Raw genomic sequence first — 22,381 nt, forward strand, 5'->3', positions numbered from 1 at the left:
TACTTTTGTTTTTTTCAGACATTCTTATTGAAAATATTTAGCAAGTAAACACATTCAATATAGTATTTTTATTTATTTTTTTTTAACTTCCAGGGAAGCCTGGCTTTTTCTGAACATAAGAATACAAATTGTAATTACAGACAAACATGCATCTCCCTTTTGTTTAAGTGTTACTTACTTGAGTTTACTACTTCACAACTGAAACTGTATCAATACAGAGGTAGTAGTTGGTAGACCCAACAGATTATGTCTTAAAAAGATCATTATGCATTAAATTCATAATACACCAACAGGGTTATTTTATGATGTAGCTTTCAAAAATACAAGATAGCTGCTCAAAATAATGTTACATATATGCAGTTGTCTCATATTTAATTTCCTAGAAATATCTTCAGATATGAAGTATTGACTGAAGTTACTTGTCAGAAAAGAGAGCGTGGAAAGATTGCTCTATAGCTTCTACACCTGATGACAATTAAGGGTACTGAATTTTTCTTGGTACCTTATTTATTTATGATAACAGGCTACATTACAAAGATCCTTAGAGACATGCAAGTCAAAGGTGTCTCTGGAATAATAAGTTTATCTTGCTGAATTTCTGAAAACACCGCATTAACAAGTTCTTCTGAGTTGGGTTGTTCTCCTCGCTGAGATTTTCACTTGTAATTCGGAACAACTTACACTCTACAAGCATGAGCATCCTAGGAATCAGACCCAAGAAAGATGGGCCACTTTGCAGTGGGAGGGGGAAAAGGATGACTCACAGCATATTTTCGCTCTATGTTTTAGATGAAAGACTAAATGACTACCATCAAACGTAATAAACACCTAATGTGTACTGTGACCAGGATATGCAATAGCCTGTCTTGCTGTAGTCAAGATGGCCTTGGATGATCTGCTGCAGTCACCACATAGTTGTTTAGATGCTCAGTAAGCAGACAATTCCATAACATAGCTAACTAAGGGCAACATACAGTTAGTGTGAGTAAACATACTGTAGTATTAGGTGTTAGGAAGATGCAAGTGATTGAAATGTAGGGTTACATCAGGCAGAACCAGACTTAATCACACATGGTTGTTAAGAGATGTTCTGTTTATAAGACAGCAAAGCACTAAATGGCTCAGTCAGACACATCAGCTGCAGCTGGAACTCTAACTCTCCATGGAAGTAAGCTTACAATCCACAGTGAAACAACTGCCTCTTCTCTTTATCTGCCTTATTCAATTTTCCTAGGCAAATCTTATTCCATTTGCTCTATTAAAGTACTGACTTTTGTGAGAACTTGGAAAGAAAAGTAGGAAACATAGTTGCCTAGATTTAATGGAAAGGAAATACAAATCCATGAATCTGGAAACACTCTGCACCAAATATCCAATGTAGAAGAACAATAAATTAATAAATAAAATGTTCTACCTCTGAAAGGACCATTACATACACATTATATATACGCACACACAGAGGGGAAATTTTATTTCAGCACAGACATTTTTAGTCTCATAGCAGAAACAAACCCTTTAAGTGCACATCTTATCACTAATCATGATTAAAATGACGACTGAACAGTAAAAGCCACCTGAACCTGTTATGTTTCATATACCTTCCTGTGCTTGCATGCACTAAGGGATATTTTCATTAGACGTTTATACTTGTTGCTTAGAATACTTTTTCATGTACTTAATTTACAAAGTTATGCAATATGCCATAAGCATGTGTGAAAATGCCTTCTGACTGACCCCCTGAAAATTCAAACACCTGATAAAAACAAATGCATTTCTGTCAAGCCTGCTTAGGCTAGCCAAATGTTTCCCAAGGAAAATGAGACCAAAAGAAAGAAAAAAAATTACTTGTACACAATAGATCAGACTTTCAAATTCTGTCTTATTTGCTCAGGATAAACTGCAATGCTGTCATCCATCTTTAGTTACATAAATCAATCTTAACTCCTAATGCATGTCTGAAAACAAGGGCAAAAACTAACCTGAAGTGCTTGCATTTTTTTCTCTCTTAGGAATAAATAAATAAACGCCCCTTTTTATTCTCTGCAAGACAAACAATGAGCCAGGCAATGTTTCATGCCAACTGTTGAAACATATCTGTATAGAATAAATCAGAGTTTTCCTCTAAGAATAGAATCACTTCCTATTAATAATCAATAAAGTAAAATTAAGGGTTTTTTTTCCTATTTTGATACGTAATTTGATATTCTCTATTTAAAAATCCCATCACAATTGTCAGAGACTGAACCAAGTCTCAGACTGAACTCCAGCACCAGATGGAGTAAAGAATAAAGCACAGTCTTATCAACTGGAGTTGTTTCCCTGGTGTAGAGTCAGTTCCACTAGTGCCTGTGAAGTCACAATATCCACTGACATCAATACCAGTAACAGTAGCAAATATTTCTAAAATGGGAAAATAAGAAAAGCTTCCCTTTCCACCGACAGATAGATGGAAGACCGTGTTCGCAGCAGCAATATACAGTTTGTAGCATCCCTCCCATGAGTATTTAAATTAAACTTGGTTGAAAAAGGCATGTTCCCATACTTCCTGCAACAGCATTCAGTATCCCTTCTTTCCCAAACCGTTCTGTCATTCTTGAAAAACATTCTTAAATTGTGAATACCAGCTCACGTTTTTTTTCTTCGTAATGTCTAAAAGAAAACGCAGTCCAACAGCTACTAAACTTGTTGCATGCAGTTGTTACTTAAAGGTTGTGCTTCCAACTTTACAAATACCGTCTTCTCATAAAGCACAAAGCAACTTTTTTCTTTTTTTGGTGATTCACAGGTCAATACTATAACCAGCTACTTACTCTGAGAAGACTTTTTCTATTCAAAGATACTGTTGTTGAGAAATATGCATACGTATAGTGTGGAATTTTATTTTATTTTACTTTTTCAGAAGTCATGTTTAACTAAGCCATTCACCAATGTTACAAAAAAAAAAAAGAGGTCTGAAATCCCTACTTTCCATTTCTTAAAATGTTACCCTGTGCTAGGTGAAGAATTGGAACTTTTTCTGCCTCATTCTGCAGGTTGGCCAGGATCTAATGATATAACATATAGTTGCTGGCAGTCTGACGAATGGTGAGATACCTGGGGTTGCAGGTGGCACTGATTTGAAGCTATAATGAGGTTTTCCTGAACTAATAGTGCCACTACAACATATGAGCTACATGAGATCCAGGTCTTGAGGGTGTTACCAAGCAGTTCATCTGCAAAGAAGCAGCTATTTTTAGTATGTATAATGAAAGAAAATCAACAATATTTCCAGCTGTTTTGCCATATACCGTCAGTGCTAAAAACTTTTCAAGTTAGACTTAAAATGGTCTAGGGATCACTTGACTCTGACTTAGGTCTGAAAACAATCATACACACAGGTAATGAAAACATATTTTATAAAAAGCTTAACTACTGGTGTTAGAAAATATCCTATGCTTGTCTCACATTGAGTTTTTCAGCAAATAGGGTCCAACCTTAAGATGCACTGGTGAAAAAGTCCTGTAGAATTTTATTTTCAGTCTACCTAAAGTAGACTAAAATACCTAAGTATAATGTTGACAAGATTCAAAAAACAAATCAAATCGACACAGAAACAATGGATATGCTTACGAAACCACTTCAGACTGGACTCTAACCAAAACTTATTCAATGCAGTAATTATGATATAATCTAGTATTTTCAAACGCAATCTGAGCAATTACCATTTCAAAGCCCGGAGGAACGGAAGGGATGTGAATGTTTCAGTTGCTAACTGCCCTAACCATTTCTTTTACTCAGTGAATCTCAGATCCTATGCAGTTCAGGAAGACAATGAGGTATGGGTACTTCCTGGGAGGAATGATGTGCCTCTAAATTAAAATTATGAATACCTAAGAGACGAAGTGGACTATACAGTTTTACATAAACCAGGAAAAGCATTTCCCCACAAAGCCATGTACCTAGGAATTACCGCTTTTAGTAAGCTGATAGCCAATCATCTATGTACCACAAGTGGAATAAAGTGCACATACAAGCAGCAGCAACTAGGAAGAAGTGTGCAGTAAGCAACCCTCATTAGAACAAAAGTTAATTAAATTGACCATGAAGGATCACAAAAATAACTCAGCTATTATATCAGGTATTATGACCTCAGTGAGGATTTTACTATTTCCCAAAGTGTTCTGCCCCATCTAGCATGACATGAAAAAGAGTGTTCTTCCCAACTTATTGTTAATGGAAGAAAAGAGGAAAAGTAAATTAAAAAAACAAAACAAAACAAACAAACAAACTGTTTCCTCTCTGTTAAAGTACTCTGTTGATTCTCAGTTGCTAATAGAACACTCCAACATCAGTGGGCCTCTGCCTCACTTTGGGAATTGGCTTTGGCCAATTAAGAGGCTTTGGGAATAACAATGTGCCTTGAGAGCAAACAGCACATCATTTAAAATAATAATAATTTAAAGGAATATGCAATAAACCATTCCAATGTTTGATACACAGGATCGACCAACATTCTGATGATCAAACAATGCTTGGTTTATCCCACTATCATTTATGACAACACCAAATCAGACGGATTATAGCCACAGGTTAAGGTGTACAATCTACATGGTTTAAGATATTTTTCCTTTAGTTAATTTTATTATATTGGAGTTCTCAAAGATACCTTATTAATAGCAATTTCTCATAGAGTAAATAGTAGGAAGTATGATAGATTTGATTATACAAGCTTCTGCTTAGATGACAACTTGATCTACGTGGGTAATGTATCTGTTTGAAGTAATCAATCAAAATGAAGCCCCAGATGATATACAGGATAGCAATACACTTCCTCAAAAAGCATCTTGGACCCAAACTTCCCCTACAAATATAGAGGTGCCCTCAAAGACCTGGTCTTTATAATCTTTTCAGCAATCCAACAGACCATATCAGCTCAGGGAAAAAAAGAAAAAAAAAAGTGGCTTGCTAGCTCTTGCATCACAATGAACTCACTGAGGACATGCTAAACTATGCTGAAATGGTACAATTAAGATTTAACTGGCCTTTTACAGTTTGGCTTCTGTTGACTGTCACTGACCGTACAGACCAAGTATGTACTTCCACTTCAATGTTACTTATTTTTTTCTGTGTTATAACTGGACTTGGAGCACAGGCAGCTAGCTATTTAATGTATCGTCAGTAAATTATTTTGGATGTTGACCTCTTCTTGACATTCACCAAATTGGAATGGTATTATCTTAGTTGGAATGGCAAAACTTTACTTTTTTTCAGAAGATATGAAACAAGTTCACTTTTCAGAAGCACACAGAACACAAGCACTGATCTTCCAGCCCCACTTTACCTGTTCTGCACCATGCTCATTGCTATCCAGTCTGAAGGGTAAACATTCTTTCCAATGAGATCTTTGAACATTATGAATGTTTCCATCAAGAAGTCCTAGAACAACAAAATACAGTAAATAAACTTTGTGTTACACAGTCACGTAAGTGTTCCTGCCACAATTAAAGAACTAAGAGGGAGGGCTTCACTCTGTTCCCAGTGAAGTTAATGGAAACAAATCCTGCTGATACCAGTAAACCCAGGGTTGGAACTGAAGTCCTGCAAAAGAGCAGCCCCGGAATCAAAATGAAAGCTAAAAGTTGTTACATTGGGCTCTTAAGAAAAGATATGCCATAAATGAATGGAAATAAAAAGTTACAGTACTATATATACTATATAGTAAAGCTGCTGAATTGTTTATTATTTAGCCAGTCTCATAATGCAGAACAAATTAACAGATCTGAAAAACAACACAGTTTTTTACTTAGTCCATTTAGTCTAATTTTAGTATTCTAAATAAAAAATTGAAGGCACAGACAGAAAATCCTCAAAAAATATTTTTCCAACAAGTATTTAGAGATTCCAATATACTGTACAAAAATAAAATGAACATCATCATTCAAGCTCTATTTCATTTCTATTTTCTTTTCTATTTTATATTTTCATTTCTATAGTGCATATATGCAGTTTTACCCCTGAATTTCTGAGCAAGTCAGCTAAAAATCTGAGGCTAGCCAGATGAAATGTCATCATCTATTACCAAAACCTCACAAGCAGTTCTCTGCAACGTTTGTACTTTGTCAAATTACTTAGAGAAACAAGTGAACAATAGCATGACAACAACATGTCAACACCATGATTTGAAAACCAGTCTTTATCTTCACTGACATATACTTATGCTCCTGAGAAAAAATAAGACAACAAATTGATGCCTTTATAAACAGAGAAAAAAAGAGGCTTTTTTTTTTTTTTTTAATGTGCTCTGCAGAGCTGTTCAAGCTAATGAAGTATTACTACACTTGACAGTCTTCATTAGAATTTCTAGATATTATCTAGGACCAAGTACCTCAAGTACCTAAACTGCTTGGAAGCTGAAGTTATTTTAAAATACTCTTATGTTTTCAAGTAAACTCAGGCACATGAAGAATTGCAAAATCTAGCCACGATTTGATCTGCTAGAATTTCAGTTATGGCACAACACTGACTATAACAAAGAAAGGAAAGTGGACAAATCTTGCCAACTGAAAGTATTAGTTCCATGGAGAACCGATAGATCATGTAAACAAAATCTTAGCCAATACCTAGACTTTTTTGGACTTATGTCAGGAGTATAAATAAAGGGAAAAAGGTCTCCTGAAACCAGTGACCAATGGTACAAAACAGAAATGCACACCAAATATCATTAATTTATGCCAGGAACAACCAATATAAAAAGTTGCATTTAATTGCATTTAGCACACAACATTATCTTGACCAACAGTGGAAAGTGGAACTAGATCACGATGTGCAAAATGTGGATGGAGGGTTTGAGTAGTTGGAGATTGCTTTACTGCTGTTTTTTGTTGTTGGTGGTGGTGTATTTTGTTGTTGTTGTTGTTTCTCCTCAAAACAGAGTGAAACGAAGATCCCATTACTTAATGCTTGATTATTAAATTACCTCTTAAGTGCTATGGACAACGATAGTGACATATCTTTCCGAATTTCTGATGTTAGTATTGTCCAAAGACACCATTAGAAGAGGGAGGCAATAAAATGATGGAGAGGCAGAAAATGTACAGAAACGGACTTCATGCTAAGAAGAATCAGGCAAGATAGTTCAAAACAACACTTTATTTTTCATAGCTAATAAAATACTTCTAATTATTTATCATTTCCATGTTTGTTTTGTACTCACCACTAGTTCTGAACTTGTCTGAAAAGTTTCAATGTAAACTGAGTAATGCTGGTTGTTCATCTGGTTTAAGATTGCTGTCATGCATGCAACAAAATGACTCTGAAAAAAAAACAGAAAAAAATCAATAGAAAGATAACACACATCTAGATTAATTAAGATATTGCATTGCATTCTTTCTAAATTAGACCTATTCTAAATGTCTAATAATTATTTTTTAAGCATATTAAAATAATATCAAATGAAAACTTTCACAAGCCCAGATGTGAAACATAGTAAGAACTCAGAGAGGGTAATTCAAAAGCTACCCTGGCAATAGGCTCTGGAGAAAAAATCTGCACCATTTATGAAAAGCACATGGAAGCACACAGTCTGCAACCAGAAAACTTTTTATATAAAATACACCTCAGTATTACTCTAAGACTCTTAAAAGGCAATTGATATTTCCTAGGATTCTTCCATTAGGAATTCATAGGAAGAAAAAATATATTTGATCAAAACTTTCTAATCATCCTAGAAACAGAGGCTATGGTATTTTACAAGAAGAAATAGTGCATGAAAGGATATATTTTACAGATGTTTAAGTAACTACTACAGAACTCTATAAAAAAAAGAACTTTTATAAATACTATTACTTTCATCTCTCAAAACTCCAAACTTCCTCAAAAGGAAATACTTTTTTCTCAATTCCTAAAGATGAAGTGCTGCAAGACGTAAAATTATCTATAAGCCTAGGTTTTCACTGCCTTTGACTGAGACTCAGAAAGATATTTCTCATCTCTCAGTAGTAGCAGGCTTAACTATTGTTAGTATACCTCTAAGACAGAAAAGAATCCTCCTTATTGATGCCTTTTAATTGCCTGAATTCTTGTTTTAAATCTAACCTGCATTCATTATATTAAAAGAGGAGAATATGAAGGAGATGATCATACAAAATAATTTTCTAGCTTGATTTGAAACTTCTCATCATGCTTGTTTAGGATTGCTAGAGGTGACTCCCCAGTCCCTCTGACCAGAAGCTTATTTCCCCTTGTTACTAATCAGATTCTCTGTTTAACTCTGATTCACTTTACACTTCTGTTATGCCAGAAAGGCAACACAGGCACACATTACCAAAGTATCAGCTGGAGTTTGCCGTCCCCGACCATTTTGTCTACCACTTAAAGGGAAGCCTTCTTTAACTTCGGGTTGTGGCCACTAGAGGTCTTTTAGTTTCGTATGTTAGCTGCTGTTCAGTTTGTACTGCCTTTTTATTTTTTTTATTTATTCCTACGTGAGCAGACCCAGTACACTTCTGGCATACAAACAGTGAAAATTACAATATAAAGGACCTATTATACCTTCTTCTGGAGTAACATTAGTGCTACTAAGAGGCTTGCCTACTTTGTAAGACTAGGAAGACACATTTTCTGCAGGTAAAGCCAAAGATTTCAGGTAAGGTATCATGTGTTCTCGGGTAATGATGCTTTTTTAAAAAGAAATGCTGATTTTCCTGCTGTAGTAGTTCACTTTTACAGTGATGGGCTAGAGAAGTGTTTTCTGTGATGTTGAATGTGAAGCTGGAAGTAATAATGAATGAATTTCAAAGGATTCAATATTGAAACTGTGTGTTTTTCCTTCTGATGTCTTGATTTTGAAAAAAAATTACTGACAGAAGTTAGAGAATATTATACATGAAAAACAGCTTGTATTTTTAGTAGTTAAACATATGCCAGAAAATGCCTTTCTGCACTAATATAAAATAATCACTTCTTGAAATAAGTAGCATTTCTTTGCAAGCATTAAATAGACCTTTTATGTTGCTTAAAGGCATAAAGACTTTAAGAAGGTTATTTTTTTTTTATTGTTGAAACCAACTTCTAAAATGTGTCTAGCTATATCTGTTCTTATGGTACAGCATGAATGCCTATTCTTAGGAACCATATATTGTCATTTTAAAATTACCAGATGATTGATTGATTACTGAAGAGAGCCATAAACAAAGATCACATATGCCACCTTGCAACAAAACTATCGAATTCATCTTAGTGTGACTGAATGATAAATAAATAAATAAATAAATAAAGGTGTCAGTAAAGCTGGTTTGCTACAAAAACTTCCTCCATCATTTCCATGCAGCTGTCAAGCAGGGAAATACACCAATACCATTTGATCTCTAATAATTTTCTTGTCTGCAGTCTTAACTACTAGAAATTAACTGCTAGCTCCTTCATAGGTTAAAGCTTGCCCCTCCCCTCCTAATCCCCAAACACCAGCAATTCACTCCTCAGATGCAGCCTCAGATCATTCAAGTACCCATGCTGTCTCAGCATCACCATTATCACTGCTAGAACTTCAGTGTCATTTAGGACTGTGGAGAGCTGTGATCAAATCTGCAAATCTCTATGTATTCATTTAAATTCTCCCATGCTGTTTAATTCTCCTACTAGAATATGCAAAGAACATGAACTGCTTGAAAATACAGTAAGTTCTGCACAAGAACTACTTATTACACTTTGAATGCAGGCTGCATGCTCGCTAGACAGACAGAGGAAATTCAGAACCAAGCACTACCTGCAAATACAATAGTCTAATGCTTAGGATTCAAAAAAGTATTTCATTTAATCAAGCATTGTGTATAGTGATTGAATAGTATAAAAAAGGCTGCAGCAAACAAGATGAACTTCAAGTAGAATCCCAACAAGTCATTTCAGCTGTATTGAGGATTTATCTCATGAATTAGAGCAGAGAGGCTGATTAAAACTAGGTCAAACATATATAAAAAAAAAGTATGTAAGTAAACATTCAACTGATGAGAGAATACTCACAGAAAAATTATCAGATATAACTTTGGAATACATTGGATCAATTCAAAGAGATGCAACAAAATGTATGTTTTCCAATTTTAAAACCTTCACACACATTTAAATACAAAAGAATCCAGGAACAGAAGCAGCACTGAATTGTACTTCTTGAATTAACCGATTTGCTGATATCCTTTCAAAACATGGGTAAAGAACAAACAAAATAAATGGTACGAACATTACAATTCTATCAGGAGCAGGAGCACAGAGTAAATGGAAAGTCAGATGAAAATGAAACAGGGAAGGAAATGTCTCAGGAACTATTCGAGCTCCCCATCCATTAAAAAAAAAAAGCCAACCACATAATTCATATAAAATTTTAATGAACTATAACGAAGGCTTCCTTTAGTATAAGCATTGCAAAATATTGGCTAAAGCAAAAAGAAAAAAACATCTGTTATTCAAGTGAACATTAGCTGTGGATGCAACATATACAGGAAAATAAGCAACTGAAAAATATTAGGGTCATATGGGTAAGACAACAAACTTCAACACCTAGCAACTAAATCCCAGCATACTTTATAATAGCAAATGGTGACAGGTTGCTGTAGTAACTTCAAATAATACCAGCACCACAAGAATAAATAAAGCAAATGCACTGGAAAACCAAACAGCAACAGAAATAATGTAGAATGAAGTTACACTTCGGTACTCATATGGTAGAAACATTTCAGTGGCTGTTCTTTGAGTAATTTTCATGCAGCGGTACTTCCGGAATGACTAAGAAGGCTATTTATTTCATATAGTTACTTAAATAACATTTATCCTCATTAACAGAGAGCTTTACCAACACAGAGCACTAGTGTAAATACGTAACACTATGTACATCATTACAAAGTAAACAAATTGCAAACGTCGATAATTTCTAATAATTCAAGCACTTCTGATGCCCAAAGACATTGTAATTATATTTAAATCCCCCTTTTTAACACAAAAACGGATGTTCTAAATGCTCGTTTAGCTTGTTCTACTGTTTTCTTTACATTCATATGCTTTAGCCAGAAGCATATGTAACTGGATAAGTTAGTAGGTTACCAGACTGAGAAACACAGGCTAATTTTGTAACGCAATGAAATCATAATAGCAGCTGCTGTATAAGATTTAAAGATAATCTGCCAGCCAGAGAATCAAGGCAATTTCAAAATTATTTCATTTAAGACTTTCTTAAACATAGATAAAAGCAGTAAGACAAAGTTTTATGATATGACATACAAGCAGCATGTTGTTTTTAGAATGTATCCTTTGGTGCCTTTTTTTTTTTTAAATAAAATAAAACAAACCTTTGTGTTCATTTCCCAACAATATTAAAAATAAAATTCTCTACAGTGCTTTTACTGCTGCTGCATTTTGTTGCCATAAATCCATCCCAGAATTTCTACAGTCCATGGCTAGGATGAAGACTGTAAATGACTGAACCTTTTCATACGTCTGTGCTTGAACACGGTTGTGCAATTTCCTACTTTTCCCAGAACATTAACATTGTGTTCACCTTTGAGGTGTACATGCAAATAAATCATGGATAATAATATTTGGTACAGAGTGAGAAGTCAATTATTTCTAGTGAACAATCATTCTATGAAAACTGTACTAGCTTTCACAGAACACAAAGTACTCATAACATCAGCTGTTTCACCTTCTCGCTTAAGCGCTGCTGTCCGCACTCCCAATCTCAGCTCTGCTGCATCAGGTAAAGTCTCTCAACCTAACCTTCAGGGATCTATGCAGCTTCATGCTGCATGTCTTCCCTCCCCTTCTGCTACCCGCTAATTGCTCTATCACAATTACTTCTAGCTAGTTTTCAGATTGTTCTTGCAGGCCAGAAAAACCTTCTTCCCACTCTGGTACGTAAGATATCCACTGACAATCCTGAATTTTCCTGTGCTGTCAACACTGCTTATTTCACTAAGTTCTTATTCTAAGTGCTACTCTATTTCCTTGATTCCATTACTCCAGATGGTCAATCGAGTTGGCAAAACATGGCTTGTCCTGCCAACTGTCCCAGTACACTCATTTCCATGGTAAAGAGGATGCAGTCAGCATTCTACAGAAACATCTAAAGCATAGAGAGTAAGATTAAAAATATGATGCTTTTTTTTTTTTTCACCCCACCCTCCAGTCATAACTTGTTTCTTTATTGTACTAAAGTTTGGCCACTCTCTTGCAGGTAAAAGCTCTGTAAACTGATATGGGAACTTTAAGGAAGTAAACCAATGGCTGGGATGAACAGGAGTTAGTCCCCTGATATAATACTTAACAGCAGGAAAAAAAAAAGGGGGGGAATTGCCAGGTATATAGGACTACAAAACAAAACATACTGACTACAATGGAGATTGACAACTGGGTCTAAAAGAAATGGCTTGAATTCAGCGATCTATTCCCGTACATATATAAAAAGTTAAAGTGTGGTAGCTTCTTTTATTTCTAAGCTGTATATTTTAAATCTACGCATACTGGGAAGACAAATGTCTTAACTGCTGATTCACATCTTTAAAACAAAATAGAGCCACCTCCTCTATTCCCAGAACTCAGTTACCCTTTAATTGATTTTGTTCCTTTTCAGCTGCACTTACTGAAGACAAGAACAGAAAAATTAAATTAAAAAACTCAAACGCACAATCACAGATGAGACTAATATAATACATTTCTGGATTGTCAAAACAAAGCTTTATGATAAAAGTTACACACAGAGCTTCATAAACTTTCCTCTTGTTTAAAATTTGTTTTACAGAGAAAATCAAGCTCAATAAAAAAATTCTGCAACAACCCTCATCCATTAAACTAACAAATCTATCAGGTGCATACGTTTAGGATTAATAAATAGCAAATATCTAAGAAATCCACCAATACATATTTGTGTCATTTTCTTAAGATTTTTTAACCACCTCTATTTAAGCAACAACACAGATGCAATTGAGCTTCCAAAACACAATGGGTTTTGTCAACAGGCCATGAAAATCTCACCAAATCCTGAAGACATTCATGGAAAAATCCTTAAGTCTGTTTAGCACCATACATTCCCTTTGAAGAATATTTTATTTTATCAAGGTACATGCAAACCAGTAATTAAACATTTGCAGACACCAATATTCAGCCACTTCTTAGGCTGAGATTAAAACCAACAATACCTTGCCTGGTTGGATAACCCTTTTGCTAGGTCAGAGTCTGCCTTTGTAATGTCTAGTACTAGTATTTATTTACACAGCGCTAAGCCAGCCAATAAGATCTGAGTCGTTGAGAAATTTAAATTAATTTAAAAAAACTTTCTCTCTCTTTTCTTTTTTTTTTTTTTTAGCAGCTGAAACACTCAGATAAACTCAGACTGTTTTTTGTGAGAATCCTGGTACTTGTTTCTGATATTTTAAATGCACACTAATGCCGAAGTGATTTTAATTTGGCAGCGCCAATTGTCATTTGTCTCTTTCCAAATTAAGAACATTGCATTGATACTCTGGTAACTGGTTTAATTTTGTTAAATGAATAATAAAACTAGATTAGAAATTGAAAGTTATAATACTATTTATAGTTTAATTTAAATAAGAAACATTTTTTCTTTATCTCCATATTTAAACTCATTTTGACTGCTGTTCTTGTAGGTTGAAAGCTGTCTAACTGTGGCCTATTCTACTTTGTAGTAAACAAAAGGTGAACAAAAGGCATACCCAGTATGCCCTGCAAATACACATGGACTAAAGACAGAATTTTTAATGCCTTCCATTAAAGCTATCTTTCACAAAGAGCCTGCCTTAAAAAAAAAAATCATACAACCAAAAGAAACAGCAAAAATTCCTTACACAATAGAAAACAATGTTTGTTTTAACCTACACAGTGAATATATAAATGGGTCATATGTATATAAATACATATGTCATATGTATATAAACACATATATAAAAAGTGCTCTCTTGCAGAAACACGGGAGAGAAAACATGTAACATATTCACTGTGCTACGCACCAAGTCAACAATGTAAATTCTACCAAGACGACGAACACCATTTTTCTTAAGACAAATGTTACATTTAACAAATGGTTGGAATTTATTTTTAATAAATTACTTTTTTCAACTCTGGTGTTGAGGGACCAAAGCTTAGTTCACACTTCTAAAACTGTATCTGGGCAGTAAACTTCTAAATTTGCTTCAAAAGCAGCTCTCTGAAGCTGGAACAGAAATTTCGCCAGTGAATTTTCCCAGAAAAGCAGAGAGAATTCCAAGAAGCTGCAGCTTATACTTATATTGGTGCTTGGTTTTTTTTGCAACACATTACTATACTCAGAGGCAACACCTCTGCTGCCTTGGAAGGAAATCCTTCTGACAATAAATGATATCCTCACTCTGAAATTAATCTCTCAGAAAAAAAAAAAAATTATATACAAATCCTAATCAGAATAAATGGTGAGTATAGATAGAGCAGCACTATGTTACAGCAGGTCTTCCAAACAGAAACTAATTTTCAAACTTTACAGCATTTTAGCAGACATGCATATCAAAATTACTTGTGGTGCCTTGATACCTGACCATATGAACATCTTCATGGAATGACAACTATACACCAGCGACACTTCTTTCTGCGGGTTACTTTACTGTCAAAATATTCAAGGCTATTTGTGGTGACTTTTTGATTTTTCCTAATCATTAAACTAGGATTTCACCTAAATAGACTCTCTTGCTGACAAACCAGGGCATTAACACTCTTGAGCGAATCAAACAGAAAAGCTAGGAGTGTAGATGTATACTGGGTAATACCAGCTGGCAGAGCTGATGGAATTGCATTCCCAGCAGAAAGCACAGTTAAAATCACACCCATATATAAGCAGTCTTATCAATGAGTCAGAACGCCAAAGAAATGGGATATAAGAAAAATATAATTTGTTATGCCTCTGATATTTTCTGTATGTATCTCCTAAGCAGTTTTACAAGGCTCTTATTTTTATGATTAGTTGCTGTAATAGAGAAGGTGTGGAAACAGTGTATATCTAACAAAACATACAAAAAAAAAGCATTACGATTTGAACTAATGCGATCGACACCTCCACTAATGACATTTCCATATTAATCACTTATTAATTATTAATACTGTTAGCTTTAACAGCAGTTTCAGAACTACACTGCTGAGACTGTTCATAAAAACTTACTAGGTCACGGTGTATACAATCAGTCAGTATACCAGTACTTCGAGATGATACAAAGGGACCTGTTTATGAAGTGAGTAATTTTGTGTCATTTTAATTCAGTAATGAATATAGAATACAAAAAACTCTTAGAATTATGAATGACAGAACATGTACTTGACAGATGCTATACCATCACATGTTCAAAAGAATTTGTGAGATACTTTAAGAGAACTTATCTCCTGAGGACATAATTATGGTATGCTTTATGAACTAATCCAGATTCTTTTCTCTTTTAAAGTTAGCATAAACTCACTGTGCTGAATGCTACATTATATCTTCCTAAGCCTGTATCTTAGGATCTACTGCATGGCTCCAAGTCACACAAAGCCCTTTCAATTACAGTTGCAACTTTACAGTAGGAAGAACTGAGTTTTGAAAGCTAGTGGTGAATCTTATGGTCTTACTACAAAAGGGACTAGGATCAAATTTTCCATGGATTATCAATTTTCAAGGTATGTTTTATTATGAAGAAAAAAGTTTCTTCTTCTGCTTTTATTTTAAAGGATACTGCTAATATTCTATAGCTTAAAACAGAGCTTGCTAGACTGCAAAGATTAGCATCAGGAATTCAACATTGTAGAGGATTAAAAAGGGGGTGGGAAAAAACAACAAAACAATATGCTAAGGGGCATTTTCAATAGAATTTCTTGCAACTTCCTTCCCTTAACTACTACACCAAAGCCATTTTCTTTTTTCAAAGTGTACTGTAGTCATGTGAGATAATGCAACTTTTATTTGATTTCTCTTTGGTACAATGCCCAGACATATGAGAGTGCTATATACTGCAAACATTTAAACAATCAACTAAATTTTGGGCAACTAATTACAAATAATATATACAAAATATTATGACAAAAAGCAATTTAGAACCAAACAGGAGAAAGAATATCATATATATTTTGGACACCTAATGGATGTCCAATAGATGTCCTCAATAGGGACAGAGCAAATTTGAAACACAGGAACAGCATTGGAGCTCCCTTACTCCTTCCAGATTATCATAGAATCACGGAATCATTCAGGTTGGAAAAGTCCTCTCAGATCATCTGGTCCATCCTTTAACATAGCACTGCCAAATCCACCATTAAACCATGTCACTAAGCTCTACATCTACACAATTTTTGAAGACCTTTAGGAATGTTGACTCAACTGCTTCCCTGGGCAGCCTGTCCCAATACTTCACAACCTTTTCAGCGAAGAAATTTTTCCTAACAGCCAACCTAAACCTCTCCTGGCACAACTTAATGCTATTTCCTCTTGTCTTATCATTTAGTGCTTGGGAGAAGAGACCAAAAAAAAAAAAATCATAAAATTCCAAATGAAAGTGCTGCAATTAGACAGTTCCAGGACATTAGGTTGGACTTAGTAGTTTGTTCATCTAAAGTCACAGATGCTCTGAAAGAACAGAGTAATCAAGCATGAAAACAGGAAATCGATGTAATAGTCATCAAGATTTTGGAGGAGAAAGAAAAAGAACTTGCATTCTATTGAACTCAAGAACGCATTATTCAGGATTTTAAAGAACTGGATAGGGAAGAGATTCTGTAGTGGAAAGATGACTATGTTCTAGAAAACTGAAGAAAAGAAATATGTAGCACACAGACAGTGGGCTAGCAGAGTAGTTTAGACTGGCTATTATTGGCAACTGCCAAAACCCCCAACTTGTTTACAAGTGTTTTTCTGTTGTGAGCTCTCACTCCTTGCTACTGGTGCTCCCTGACTGGTTTGGGGCACATCAGCAATTCAAGACAAACTAAGTGAGGAAACAACCTAAATGTACAAGCATATTTAGTAAAATGGGGACATGCAAAATGTATGAGAAGTCTGCATGCTCTGATGACAGAGAAATGTTAATTATTGCACCAGACACAAATAAGGGAATCCTACAGTCAGATTCTGAGAGCTACCCATGAAACAAATAGTATCTAGGAACACAGACATCTCTATCAGGATAAGAAATCAGAAAAAAATGAAAATGAGAGGATGTGTGAACACACAATTCCCACTGAACTACATCGTTACCATTTTATAAGGATATACATGCCTCTAGACTGCCAGTTAGACATTCTTACCTTTTATATTTTTTCTGGACTTGTAGTTAGGAGAATAATGTAGCAATATTGACAGATTACACACAGCAACATTTTTGTGGGTTCTATCAAAAAATATTTTTCAAGTAAGTTTTTATTTTTAATTTTATGATACATAAAGAACAAACAAAAGAAAACTGAAGCGTGTACCTAACTATTTTTGCTTACAGTATAAGATAACCGTACCTTCTCTAACAGATTTTAGGTTGCCTGCCTTGCCAAGCTTTGTGGCAAGATATTAACTTGGTTTCTTGTTCAGCTTGACCCACAAAACATTGGAAAAACTGCATGCCCACTCATGTCTGAACTAAGACAAAACACACACTACGCACTCTGTTTTATTTTCTTGTTAATACTGCAGGAATACATTTAAAAAAAATAAATCACTTAATCAGACTTCTACTTATTCAAGTAACACCTGAAGCTATACCCACAGAGCCCTTTTAAAATAAAATTATAGTTTAAAATAAAAAACAGTACAATTTTGTGAAAATAACCTCACCACGGAGTCACTAAGGCAATGTACTGCTTGTAAGGCTTAAGGAAGAAAGGAAATAACTTCTGTGAAATTACAGATGTCACAATAACAGGCCCCAGGAAGACATCCTAGGACACAAAACAGAAGAAAGGGTTCTTTGTTCCAGAGTCACCAAAGTAGGGCAGGCCATACTACATGTGATGCAGCCACTTATGTGCACAGCCTGCTGTTTTATTTTCAAAATCACTACAGATGCTACAATCGTGTGTAAAACACACATTGCATGGGCCATTCTGTATTCTTGTGCTTAGAGGAGTATTGGAAAGCACAGGGAAATTGGTTTTAAGGCAATTACTTACGGTGATTAACTTACAGAATACTTTTTTTAAGGATTTCACACACTTCACAACATACAAGGAACGCATTCTCTATTTGTTAAGTCTACTAGACCTATACTATCTTTCAGTATCCTTTAAGTTTACAGCTTTCCCATGTGGAAAACAATCTTCAGGCTACAGGATATTTTTGAGGATGCTTACTTCTGTATGGTTTTTGAGTATGTTTATTTCAATTTCCACAACTCCTGGACACCTTTAAAATGCCAGCCTGAGTAAAGACTGAATTACAAAACAAACAACACTGAAAGGCAAGCAAGTGCCACACAATTCAGCACAGCACAGATGTATTACAGAGATGATTATCAATAATTAACTACCCCAATAATAACTTTGTTAGCTAAAACCAAAATTTGAATCCATACAAGTTAGAAAGGCAGTTACAAACTATCTGATAAAAGGCAAAGAAATAGCTTTTTTTTTTTTCCTTCAACATCACTGGGACATTTGCTTATGTTGCACAGAGAAACGGTATGCTTGTTTCTTCAGCAAGGTTCAGAACCCTTGCTGTGTTCATAGGTTTTAATTTTTTCCTTTAGCGACCACATCAGTGGATTATGAAAGGATGACCTATCATCCTTTCTGTTCTGTCACCTCTAAATGCATCAAGGTTAACCATAAGCAAGAGGACAATGAAATGCTCATCTACACTTCCATGATTTTTAACCACATTATTGCAGCTCTCCCTTCTGAAAGCCATTCAAAATAGACTAGGCATAAGGTCTGGTTGATTCCAAATGCCTTCACAAAATACATGCTAAAATATCATCTCACTTTTTTCCCTGTCATTGTACTGTCTTCCTCTTAAATATGATATGGAATTTATTCTCTCATTGTATGCACCAGAAACACCTCATGATTTTGCTGCCCTTTATCCTCCTAAGATTATGCAACTGCATACCATTTTCTTCCTCCTGTTTCTATACACATAGTATGTGGCAGGCTGAAAAAAACATAGTTACTAAACCTCACCCTTTAACTTTACAACACTCAGACATCTCAATAAAATCCTCTAACCTCAGAGTCCTGTTTTCTTTACATTGACATTTGAAAACTAATATTGAGAGATTTAACAAAAACTATCGAGATTCGGAACTGAATGCACCAAACAAATTAGTTCACAAACAGAGGTGCAAAGCAGATAGAAAATCTATAAATTCATCCTCCTAGTATGTATTTTAGTATATTTTAACTTGTTACCCTCAGTACTTCAGTCCTTATGGGCATTTGGGTACCAGCTAAATGTCCGGTCTGTATGTAACTTGGACTTTTCCAACTTACTATATTCACAAATAAACAAGCTTTGGATAAAGATAAGCATATATTCCTTCTAAATATCAAGAGGAAAAGTAGTTATTTTGAACACTCCCAACATGTTACTACTGAGACAATTTTAAAATCTCATTACCTGAGTCAGCAATAATGAAAAAAAGATAAAAGAATAGTATTTGAATCAAATATGAAAAACAAATCATCCACTGGTTTGTCTTACCCCAGTGGGATCAAACTTCAGTGGTTTGCCATCCTACAGCTTTGAAGAAAGAACAATTTTAAGCCATAAATATATTGAAATAATGCTACACATGGCAATAATGCTATAATTTAGAATTGCTACCTCTAGCAAACTGAGTTGCAGAGAAGCTTACATTCAGTGCCTGGGGCTCCTAACACTGGGAGTGCTGGAAAGCACAAAGAGCAATTGTAAGGCTACAGTACTTTCAAGGCTGTAAATAATTAACTCAAGTATTTTATCTTCTAATCATCTCCTCACACATAGTGAAACATCTGGAAAACAACTTATCTCTACTTTTAGAAAAGGTAGCCAGGCAATAACTGCAATTTATTTTTAAATACTACAATTTATTTTTAAAGGCACGTGCCCTGCATAAACTGTGCACCTCACAAGCAACATTGAACCATACACAGGACATTAAAATACACAGGACAAAAGTCAATGATAAAATGACAGAATAAAATCACAGAAAACTGAGGATACCAGCTGTACAAAACTGAAAACATGACTGTAAAGCAAATGAACAAGCAAGCCCAAAGACTTTGCTTCATCACATACTTCTCATGTATTCAACTGGAATCCGTCAACATATATGTCACTGAACTTGCCAATATCAGCAGATTGGTGTATCTTGACATAAAATGACTCATAGCAGATAGAAATCATCAACAAAGGTTTCGCTCTTTCTCTACTCTTCTCAACAGTCCCTCTCACAAATGGATAATTCTGGTTTATGATAGCTTGGGGATGAAATGAAACAGAATTTATACAAGAATCTCAACTACCAGTCCAACTGACAATTATATCACTGCTTCATTTTGGAAAAACTGAAAGAAAAGGCATGACAGTTCTTTACGTTGTCTTAGCAGACTACACTACAGCAAGATAAAACTTGAGAAAAGGTTGCTCTGGTATCGAAAAGCAGCCATGATTATAGATAACAGATTTTCTCAGGAGTCCCCAGCTCATTATATCTCAACCTAGACTCTTTCTCCACCTGCAGCTTTTTGCAACAAAAATAGGGAGCTTACAGGAAACGTCTCTTTCTCTGCAGATATCCTGCCAAAGCCAATAAGCATAATTTCAATCTCTCCAGCAGTTACTGCCAGCCATTTTCTGGTAATCCAGTCTCTTAACTGCCATAATTCAATTCCCTCACATGGAAAATGTTTTTTTTTCAGAACCAGAAGTTAGAAAGAGATAGAGCAAAGTATATTCAGCCTAGTACACAAAAAAATGCATATATTGAGAGCAAAATGTGCTGCCACTTGCATTTCTGATGTCATCCACTAGCTGGAAGGAGTACAGGTGAAAAAGCTGTAAAATGCAAATTTTAAACTCCAGCCCTGTTACCATGATGAGATTTGGCACAAGCTTTCCACACCAGTTCCTCTATTTCCATAGAAAACCCAGAAGCCATGGGAGAATGCATTTCAGCACGGTTTCTTCTCTTACTGTCTCCCAATACATGCTAGAAGGTTTGTGATATAAGTGAAAGTAACTGTTGACTCCTCCTTACATTCATTGAATACTCAACATCCTGAAGTGGCCAGAACTTATTTACTTGTTTATTTTAAAGTTATGGACATTCTGGAGAATCACAACTGAAAATACAACACTTGCAAGACATTAACTGATCTGAGATGCAGAACGGGAGATTGCTAAATATTTTTTTTTGACTCAGCTTTGCCACGTCACTCTTTGCAAGTGACAAATTATCCGGAAAAACAACAACAACAGCAGCAAACCCCACAGTAATACAGAAACCATCTGAAAGCTAAGGAACTGCACCAAGTTGACTGCCCAGAGTTGGTTTTCTGAAAACAAGCAAATACTGCAATGATGGAAACAACTCAAGTGCAGAAGTCAGTCTTCAGCAACTCCTCTTTTTAAATGGCTTAGATTAGAAATAGTCTTTTTTCCTGGAGTTTAAATCTCTTACATACATCCCACATATGCACAGTTGAAAAGGGAAACAATGATTAATGTACAAATACAGTGTTACCTCTGTACTATTCATAATCGCCCAACAACTCTAATAGGAAGAACGTATCATACACCCTCCAAATGGAAAGGAACTGAAGAAACGTTCTTTCCAGTACTAAGACATGCATGGATATAAGACAATTATAGCTAAGCTTTCAAAAAGCACCTAATACAGTAACTTCTTACTTGAGGAATTCAGAACAATCTGCCTGAAATAAATGAAAATATGTACACCTAAAATACCCTTTTCTGAATAACAGCATCCCCTCTAATAAGTTTGCACATCCAGTTTAACAAGAAAAACTAACAACAGAGACACGGAATAAAGATAACACGTCCATGATTTTCCCCTCGTTGCACATATAGCCCTAACACTAGACTTCTCTCTGTTCCTAGTATCTTCCAGTCTTCACTGAACAAAAGAAGACAAGTCACAGTTCTTCTAGCTATACTCTCAACAGGTCTGTTAAAAGCCAATTCTGACCTAAAATCATATTATCAGATCCACTGGGAACTCTGCAGGAAGAAGTAAGGCTCAACCTCTCAGCCAGGCTTAACTTGCTTAACTTCATTTGTTCAAGTAGTGGCCCCCATTTTTTAAATGGAATCATAGTATTAAGTATTAGGACTTAATCCAATATTCCTGTATTCCCATGTAGAGCCCTGTGCTATACCAAACAACCAATTTAAGAGAAAAATTAGAACTGTCTTCAATTA

At 35.1% G+C, this 22,381-nt stretch overlaps 1 protein-coding gene across 2 annotated transcripts in view; it reads right to left on the reverse strand.

Moving 5' to 3' along the window:
• The window catches only part of DOCK2 (dedicator of cytokinesis 2), a 186,260-nt gene that overhangs the window by 63,260 nt on the left and 100,619 nt on the right, over positions 1 to 22,381 (reverse strand). Inside the window, exons 28-30 of one of the 2 annotated variants that reach the window (XM_066977079.1) lie at positions 7,193 to 7,291; positions 5,321 to 5,415; positions 3,079 to 3,212 (exon numbers count right to left, since the gene is read on the reverse strand). In XM_066977079.1, the coding sequence (XP_066833180.1) occupies positions 3,209 to 3,212; positions 5,321 to 5,415; positions 7,193 to 7,291 (198 nt within the window). In that variant the 3' untranslated portion in view covers positions 3,079 to 3,208. Of the gene's footprint in view, positions 1 to 3,078; positions 3,213 to 5,320; positions 5,416 to 7,192; positions 7,292 to 22,381 lie in introns of those variants that run through there. The other variant, XM_013178483.3, reaches the window with a different exon arrangement.

Source organism: Anser cygnoides, chromosome 14 (assembly GCF_040182565.1).
Source record: "Anser cygnoides isolate HZ-2024a breed goose chromosome 14, Taihu_goose_T2T_genome, whole genome shotgun sequence".
NCBI classification, from domain to species: Eukaryota; Metazoa; Chordata; class Aves; order Anseriformes; family Anatidae; genus Anser; species Anser cygnoides.